The sequence below is a fragment of the Oratosquilla oratoria genome, chromosome 29 (genome assembly GCF_046742065.1).
Source record: "Oratosquilla oratoria isolate Oo_2021 chromosome 29, ASM4674206v1, whole genome shotgun sequence".
In the NCBI taxonomy this organism is placed as follows: Eukaryota; Metazoa; Arthropoda; class Malacostraca; order Stomatopoda; family Squillidae; genus Oratosquilla; species Oratosquilla oratoria.
The window spans coordinates 1362501-1372500 of NC_134805.1; the positions used below are offsets into that span (position 1 = coordinate 1362501).

Here is a 10000-nt window from a genome sequence, read left to right on the forward strand (position 1 = left end):
GAAACACAAATATCATGTGCACATTCTTTTGCGTGCGTGTGTGAGTGTGTGTGTGGATTGACAATAAATGCCTACAGCTAAAAGGTGAAGAAATGTATCTACTTTGTAAATAATAGATTTCCGCCGCACTAGAATTAAATGAAAATAAGCAATATTTCCACATTTGGTAAAATTATACAATCATTTTACATTTGCATATTTTTTCTTACAAAAGCTATCATGGTTTGTGGCAACAGTAATTTCACAAATATAAATAATATTTATGAACATATACAATGATTTGTTTAATTATATTGATTCTTATGTTACAAAAATAATAACTTAAAGGGGGACTACAGTAGTAGCGTGTTCCCTTACCATAAACCACCTAACTTTAACCCTTAACCCTAACCAAAATTTTTTTTATATTAAATATAGCTTTGAATACTCCCCCTCACAGGTGTGCACCCCCCTCTCCCGAAGTTGGGAAACCCTAGTTTGAAAATACATGCATACGCAAACACAAATATCATGTGTACACATTCTTTTGTGTGCGTGTGTATGTGCATGTGTGTGTGTGTGTGGATTGACAATAAATGTCTACAGCTGAAAGGTGAATAAGTGTATCTAGTTTATTTATCTTCAGAATATATATAGTTATAGGGGTTTATATGCAAAAACGTAGGAGTTTGTGAATGAACTATTTCTGCCCGCACAAAAATTGAATGAAAATAACCAACATTTTAACATTTGGTAAAATTATACAATAATTTTCCATAAACATGCTTTGTTCTTACAGAAGCTATCATGGTTTGTGGTAACATTAATTACACAAATGTAAATAATATTTATGGATACATACAATGGTTTGTTTAATCATATTAATTCTTAAGTCACAAAAAATACTACGCGACTTCAGGGGATACTATATAAACCTCCTAACTTTAACCCTTAACCCTAACCAATTTTTTTTTTCGAAATGAAATATAGTTATCCAAGTACCTGGAATGATAGGGTATCAGAATATATATGGTTATGGGGGTCTATCTCTAAAACCCTAGGAGGAGTTCGTGTACAAACAAACAAACAAACAAATAAACAATCAGACAGACAGACAGAGGCTACTACTTTATCATGATAGATATATACACACACACACATATATATATATATATATGTATATATATACTGTATATATATATATATATATATATATATATATATATATATGTGTGATAATTGGGTGGGAAAGTGCAAACGAAGATATATTGGGAATAGAGTTTATTGCCCTGACGTTGCGACCAACTTGGTCTTCTTCAGAGAACTTGCTGCTATACAATCAGATCACAAGTCTTATACTCGTAGAGAGAGGGAACCCGCCAAGCTATGAGTGGATGTGTCAGGTGTCCCTTTGGCTACAGATTTAATTATCAAGACACTTACTGCTTTTGAGAGGCATTTAAATCCGACTCTGTCATTGTTGTTTTCCCTAGTGGCGATATGTGCAGCTTCCACAGATTTTCTCATCTTCTTTTTAAGTCCCTCGTGTAGAATTTCCACGCGGCTCCAGTCAGGTAGGTATTAGCATTTGTCTAGGTGACGAACCAGGGAGTTAGATGTTCTATGCGTCCTGAGGTCGTTTTTGTGCTCATTCAAGCGTTTCTTGATCCCTCGACCTGACTCGCCGAAGTATGATAAAGGACAGCCGCTGTAAGAAATGCGGTAAATGACACTGAGGTTATTACAAATATTAGCATGCTTTTTAAATATTTTCCCTATCTTATTGGAAGATACTTTTGCCGTAATTATTCCACCATTTAACAAATAATTATCAATGGCACCGGTGTTCGTAGAATTAGGAACAGTTATAAAATGTGAGTTATCTTTTACCGGGGTCTGGACGTTTGAGCCATCGTAGATCTTCTTGGCTTTCCTTATTTCCTGGAAGCAAAGAGTTCAGATTTTTTTTTTTTTTTTTTTTTACAACCTTAAATCCGGCACAAGGTCATTCAGACTTCCCTGACTCAATACATATGGTTCACTTGAAGAACAGATTGGCATGCTTTTTAAATATTTTCCCTATCTTATTGGAAGATACAGTGTTGCCAAACTCAGTGTTGCCAACTGTTTGAAATTTATTCCACGTAACACACGTAACGTAACATACCGTGGAACACAAAAACTGTGGGTGATGGAAAATAAATAGTACATTATTTTTTAATTTGGGTGCAAAAACATATATGATAAAAAAATATTGTTTTCCTTCCGACAAATTCTTTGTTGACCAGTGATATTGGTAAAAAAAAAAAAAAAAAACTTAATTCAAATTTTCACTTTCTATATAAAATATAAATGCACCATCATGTTCAGTGTTTTATGTATTCTACAATTGTTATCATAGTTGCTGTAACCATCGAATCCAATTAAAGATGTGTATAAAGTGATAATATTTTTCCTTTACATCAACTCGACATAATCACTTAATTTTCCAATCTACCGAGAAGTGGAGAAATATAATATTCTCTGAAGAAGGTGAGGAATTTGCCTGTCGCTCGTGCCTCTGTACAGCAGGGGTCTGCAGGTCTCTCAACTGTACCGAGCTGCACGTCAGAAATCGAATGTAGTTGCTTATTGGAATGGACTATAGTTTAGATTAGGTTAGGTTAAATTGTGCTACATTTGGCAGCTTTGCTTTAGATCATATTACATTATGATATTTGAATGCTTTAGAATACATTTACTAATCTTTAATTTTCATGTAGTACAAACTTTACTATTTTAACCAGAATATTCAATTGCTAATACACTATAATGGTTAATGTGTGTGTGGATGAGCTAGGGTTCTTTCAGTCTGGCCAGGTTGTGGTGGTCTAGAAATACATCCTCCAAGGTCCTAAGGTCCTAGAGATAAGTTGTGTACAAGGTTAGGTCAGGCTAGGATGTATATCAAAATCAACATTTATTGGGTAGCTAAAAAAAAATAGCCAAATATTGCATAGCTCGAGCAATCATTTCGGCATGCCCTCATAATAGGCATTATTCACACCTATAAAACACTGCTCTTAATCATATATACCATAAAAGAATAGCAATATTAAGTACTTAAAGTAGCCCTTAAACGAACACACCTTGAAAATAATTAGTATTGAAACAATGTTTGAGGAAAATTTCAACAAATATGTAGTCACATATCTTGTTTTTATTTATTATTCAATTGTTTAAAACAAGTCAAAATTTAAAATCGTACAACCGCCCAATACCTTTCTGGGTAATGATTAAGATATATGGCGTTTAACTACAACAATGATAATGAGAATATTCCTATTTACAGTATTAAACTATTAGGAAAAATAAAGAGTTAAAACGAAACCAAATATTACCCCCCATGGTTAACGTAGACAACGAGTTTGAACGTAATTTCCTGCGACGAACTGTCTCGCCTGGTTATACTTTTACTAATGATTCAGTTTGTCGCCAGGCCATCAGTCTGTGTCATCCCTTTGGTAATGACAAGGTTAATGAAAGCATAACATGATATGGTGTCCTACATAATTTATTGGTAAGATCACTACAATCTGGAAAGTCATCCCCATCCTATTTTTCTATAAATTGGTCAGTACCATTGTAGTGTTCTATAGCCAACACGTGTAGTTACCCCTTTAAGACTCGTGACCGCCAAGTACAGGACAAAACTATGGTCACCCCTTAGGACGACATGCGTTCGATTATTTTATATTTTACTTCACTTACATCGACGATGTGCTCATCGCCAGTCCGGACGAAGCCACGCATCAAGACCACCTGAAACAAGTCTTTACCCGACTACAAGACTACGGCACCCGTATCAATCTCGACAAATCTGGGTTCATTCATCCATCAACTTCCTAGGACACACCGTCACACCTTCAGGCGTCACCCCTGTCTCATCCCTCTGCGACGCCATCCAGTTTCCCGAAACCTACAACACAGCGCCAACTCAAACAATTCCTTGGTATGTTAAACTTCTATAACCGTTTCATTCCAGGCTGCGCTCAACTGCTCCACTCGCTCTACTCCATGATCAAGCCATGCAAGAGGGGACGTTCTTTCGTATTCAACTGGGACACCGAAACTGATGCAGCTTTCATGGCAGCTAAAGAAGCACTCGGGAATGCTACCGCCCTTAGTTCCCCTATCCCTGATACCATCACTTCAATCTCGACAGACTCTTCAGACACAGGTGTCGGCGCAGTTCTGCAGAAATACATCAACGACGCCTGGAAACCCATCGCCTTCTTCTTAAAGAAGCTCAACAATGCCGAGAAGAAATACAGCGCCTTCGACAAGGAACTCCTAGCCATCTACAAGGCTGTCAACAAGGCTGTCATCGAAGGACGACAAATCCACATATACACCGATCACAAACCAATCACAACCACATTCATCCATAACAAAACAACCTACTCTCCTAGACAACTACGACACATAGATTTCATCTCCCAATTTACCACAGATATTCGCTATGTTCGAGGTGAAGATAACTGCCCTGCCGACGCACTCTCGCGCAACATATCTGCAGTCTATACCTCTCATCGACTACGCCGTAATTGCCGCAGACCAAGCTGATGATACCGAGCTGCAGCGATTGATGGAAAACCCCGCGTTGCAGATGAAGAAGGTACAGCTCCCTGGAACCAACACTCAGCTCTACGCCGATGTATCCACGGACACCATCCGGTCCTATTTGTCCGAGAACCACAGGTATCCCTTGTTCCGCCATTTACATGACCTCTCCCACCCAGGTATTCGAGCTTCGCAGCACATGATGTCATCACGCTTCATCTGGAGTGGAATCGCCAAAGACGTTCGACACTGGACCTGCACCTGCGTCAAGTGCCAAGATTCTAAGGTCACACGCCACACCATCTCCCCTCCAGGTACCTTCCGCCCAGTCTCTACTAGACTCGAGCACGTCCACATCGACATCGTCGGACCACTTCCCTTCTCCGACAGCTTCAGGTATGTTCTTACTTGTGTAGACCGTTTTACACTCTGGCCCGAAGGAATCCCGCTTACAGATATAAGCACAGAGTAGCCAAAGCTTTCATAACCACCTGGATTGCAAGATTCGGTATACCACTTAGCCTCACATCCGACCGTGGTAGACAATTTGAATCCACTCTATGGAACAAGATTATGTCTTTGCTAGGTATCCGGACTCGTCGAACGCTTCCACCGACAACAAGGCTTCACTTGGAGCAACAGCACGCGACCGCACCGACTGGTCTACGGTGCTTCCAATGGTCCTCCTCGGCATACGCACATCCCTCAAAGAAGACCTTGGCCACTCTTTTGCAGAACTTCTTTATGGTACTCCACTCCGCCTGCCAGGTGAGTTTTTTGCATCCGGCCCTATAACACAGCCTTGCAGCATTCAAGATTATGCCACTAATCATACAGATACAATGCAGAAACTCCAGTCAGTGCCACCGCGTACCTCACCCAAAAGAACGTTCGTGAGCCAGGACCTCGATGACTGCTCACATGTTTTCGTTCGCGTGGAGGGAGAAAAGAAGCCTCTTCAATAACCATACGATGGACCGTACAGAGTCGTGAAGAGGACAAGTAAGAACTTGACCATCGATCGCCGTGGAACCACTGACGTCATCTTCATAGACCGCGCCAAGCCTGCATACCTCCTCTCGGACGACACATGAAATCCCGTTGGTCTTCCGACACCTCCAGACACACGGGCTACAAACCACAAGCACACTACAAAGAAGAAACAGATATCGTTCTTCCTACCTCGTCACTAGGGGGAGAGTTCTGTAGTGTTCTATAGCCATCACGTGTAGTTACCCCTTTAAGACTCGTGACCGCCAAGTACAGAACAAAACTATGGTCACCCCTTAGGACGACATACGTTCGATTATTTTCTATTGATATAGATAATAATATTCACTCCAGCAATTTTATTTTGTAAAAAAAAAAAAAAAAAAAAAAAAAAAATAATAATAATAATCCTTTATATTCTGTAACAAATATATATATGTATTGTAAAAAGATCTTAAATGATTGTATGCTAAACACAAGGAGTCAAGAATTTCGCCATCATTGTTGTAGATAGTATCATCGATATTTTCAATAAACATATCGAGGACATTCCCCATATCCACCTCCTCAACACAGGGGAGGCCACCCACACCTGGGGCCTGAAGTCCAGCTTCCAGAGGTTGGAGAACGGGACCCCCCAGGGTGGTATCCTCAGCCCCCTCCTCTTCAACTTGCTGATGAAGCAGCTGGTGACCCTGCCCTTCCACAATGGCACCATCCTCCTCAGCTACGCCGATGACCTCGCCCTCGTGGTCACCAGGAGGGGCAACAAGCTCAGGAAGGAGCAGCAGGCGCTCGATATTATAAGCGGGAAATGCGAGGAGCTGGGCCTCAAAATCTTGGCAGAGAAGTCCCGCGCCATGATGGCGAGGGCTGCCGACCCGACAGGTCAGCTCTGCGTCCAGGGCGTCGGTTACTAGCCTGGGCCAACTCATACCAGTGCCTCGTGGTATGGGTGGACAAGTGGCTGTCCTTCACAGCCCACGCCGCCCACCTGAGGGAAAGGGCCCAGACCAGGTGACCACTTTCTCCGTCCTCCCACTGTACTTCATACTTGCAGTGCGCTCCCTGGTGGACTACAGCGCCCCAGTCCTCATATCGCTCTCCCGTAGCCAACAGGAGCGGCTCGAGGTGCTGCAAAACACCGCCATGAGGACGATGCTGGGAGCTCCGAGATGGACCAGTGCGTGCGTCATGCAGAACGAGACCCGCCTGGTGCTACTCACCAAGGTCCTGCAGCGCGACTCTGAAGGAGTAGCACAGAGAAGACTACGGCTTGCAATGACGCAAGGGAACGATGTCTTCCACCGCAACCCGTGGCTACTCCAGTCCACCCTGGCCACCCACGGCCTCGCCCACATTGACGGCCTGCGCTGGCAACACACCGACCTCCCGGCTCCCACCTACCGAGCCCCACCCCCGTGGGAGCCCCCCACAGCAGAGTTCTCCACCACCCGGCTACCGGCCATCAAGGCGCTCTGCGCCACCTAGCAGCTGCGGCATCACACCCTCATGGCGGTGGCGCGGGTGTCTGAGCCGGGCGGTGCCATATACTACACCGACGGCTCGGTCGATCCCGAAAGTGGCAGGACGGGCGCCGCTGCCATCACTGCTGGGACCGAACCTCTCGAGAGGACGCCGGATTACTGCTCCACCCTGCAGACGGAGCTCGTGGCCATCCACCTGGCCCTGGAGCACGCCCAGAACCGCCAGGAGTCCACTGTAGCCCTACACACAGACTCCAGGACGGCGTGGCAGGTCCTCCAGCAGCCGTAACCCAGCGACAACGTGGGACTCGTCCCCGCCATCCTGGGCAGCCTGCAGAGCCTCGCCGCAGAGGGACGTCGGGTAAGGCTGCACTGGATACCCAGCCACGTGGGCATGCGAGGCAATGAGTCCGCCGACGTTGCTCCAAGAAGAGCCGCTGGCGCCCCACACGTGACCAGGCACGTGCCACCTAGTCTGTCGTACGTGAAGGCGCGAGCCAGGCGTGCCGCAGCCCACCGCGCCCATCAGACTCACCGGCAGTTAGAAGGAACAAAAAGACAAGCTGCTTTGTACGCCGCCACCACCGACTATCAGACGTTGAGCGCCTTCCATCAACAGCCCAGGGCGGACGGTGTACTGTTGCAGAGAGTTAGGCTGGGCTACACCAGGGAGGAGCTGTACGACGGCTTCCAGGGGCAATAGTGCGATCACTGCGTAGGCACAGGCGCCACCCGCTGCTGCACTACCTACTGTCCTGCCTGGCCACGGAGGCCCTCCGACCAGCGCCGCAGACCCCCACCCACCCTGCACAAGGCAGCCTCCTCAGCAGCCGGGCAACGAGAGCTGCCCTCCTTGTCCGCCACACGCCCATGGACGTCATGTTTGGGGTGCTCAGGGCGGCGCCCCCTTATCGCTGACCTCCCTACGCCCTCACCTTCCACCCACTAGGGCACGACAACTCCCCCACTGGCGGGCTGTTACCTGCATTGCATATTAATGTATTGTATATTAATGTATATATATATATCTGTACATATTTTATACAATAAAACTTAATTAATTAATTCAATAAACAGAGATCAGTCATGGGATTGACTTGAAATATCCTAGCTATTCTTCTGGAAGGTAGCTGCTCTTTAAGGAAGAGTACCAGCCGTTAGCACTGAACACGGAAGTGTTCATCCCAAGGATGCGTAAGGGTAAATAAACCGCGGCAAACTTATACTCTTTCGAGTACATTCCGACGAGAACACCACCAGCCGTTGGAACAGAGTACGGAAATCCTCATTCCAAATGTGCCCAAGGGAATTATACCACGGCAAACTCAATGGTGTGTTCTGACTCCCCTTTGTAAAAAACCTCCAATACCTTGTCCCTATCACTCGTTTCAGGCTGGCCGCTTCCAACAAGGGCGACTAGTAGTGGAACCAACATTGGTGAAACTACACCATTTTATGCGGTACCCCTGAAGGTCCAATTTTGCACCCATATGCCTCTCACTTTCCTATTTTTCTAAACTAAAGCCACTATTTCAGCCGGAATGGCTTGTGTACAGAACAAAAGGCCTACGTGAACCATCACCCATGCCTTTGTCAGTGGATGCTTGGGTATGATAATTTTTTACTCCACACCTAACAACCTGGTTTACTAGCATCCTGTTACCTCTCACTAGTCTTGTTCACAAAGAAATACTTGTTATTGTCATACTTAAGCTGTGGGCACTAAGTTAAACTAAACATAAATAATGTAAAAATTAACGATGTGGGGGACAGCTAGACTTCCAATATGGCGGACTAACGACAAGTCACGCGATAAAGCCACGTGTGTGAAACCCCTCAGTGCCTCTTGCGTAGGAGCCTTGCTGGCTTTACGCTAGAACATAAGGTTAAAACTCTTGAACATTTTCAGACAAAGAAATTCTACTTAGTCACTAAGAATATTAATGTGACAGCCGAGGTTGAAAAAGACAACCAAAACTTTTGACTGCTTTATTCCGACTCACTCATCTACACTTAGCGGGTCAAACGTCAGGTCGGTTTCGAAGCTTCGAAACTCAACACAAATAAAAGGCTGGTTATGAGAAGCAGCTATTGACCAATAAAGGAACTAGTACAACACATTTCACAGGTTGGAAAACTGGTTTGTTATGGTACAGGGTGGTTGAGGATGACACCACGAAATTTAAGAAGATCACTAGAAACCCAACTAACAACCTCAAAGTAAAATTGAACCGCCTAATTCGCCATTCAAGCAGAATCCTATATTGGTAGCTTTGACGTACACTTCCGTAGGAAAAATGTCTGTGTACAACGGTGTCGAAGAAAGGGAGTCTGTGGTCAGTCTCAAGTTCGCGTGTAAAATTGAAGGAAGAGTTTTCTCTGAACACCTCAATGATTTGAGAAACACTTTCCTCGATATTAGCGCTGACAAAGATATCATCAACATATTTTGTATAAATGGAGGTTTGAGTTCAGGGTGTTGTGTGAATATCCTCTCTTCGATTGAACCCACGTAAAAATTGGCAAATATGACACCTAATAGGAAACCCATGACTTTACCATCAATTTGCACATACATATTCTTGTCGGGACCATAGAACGATACTTCTTTAGTACAGGCTTGTAATGATTGCTGCAATACATCCTCTGTAATCGGGAACTGTGTTTCTGAGTGATATAGTCTACTACAGATGAATTTAATAGTCTCATCCACAGGTACATTGGTGAAGAAGGATTCAATATTCATCGATACTATGATTCCAGATAGTCGGGTTATCTCTGTAATATCGAGGAATTCTTTAGTAGACTTGAGGCCGAATGAAGATAGTGTGAAGGGTGAGATCAGTGCATGTGGACGCTTAGCCAGTTTGAAATTGATTGTTGGTACCTGGCTAATGATAGGAGGAAGTGGTTGGTCTTACTTGTGTTGTTAAGAATGTCGG

General features: G+C 44.2%; 1 protein-coding gene and 1 pseudogene across 1 annotated transcript in view; one reads left to right on the forward strand and one right to left on the reverse strand.

Annotated features, from left to right (window-relative positions):
* LOC143040557 (hemocyte protein-glutamine gamma-glutamyltransferase-like) overlaps positions 1-4944 on the reverse strand; it is a 183817-nt gene extending 178873 nt beyond the window's left edge. The window contains exon 1 of the mRNA XM_076211639.1: positions 4843-4944. Within this exon, the coding sequence (XP_076067754.1) occupies positions 4843-4944 (102 nt within the window). The remainder of the gene's footprint in view (positions 1-4842) is intronic.
* Positions 4945-6522: 1578 nt separating this feature from the next.
* On the forward strand, positions 6523-9042 carry LOC143040558 (uncharacterized; annotated as a pseudogene).
* Positions 9043-10000: the final 958 nt, after the last annotated feature.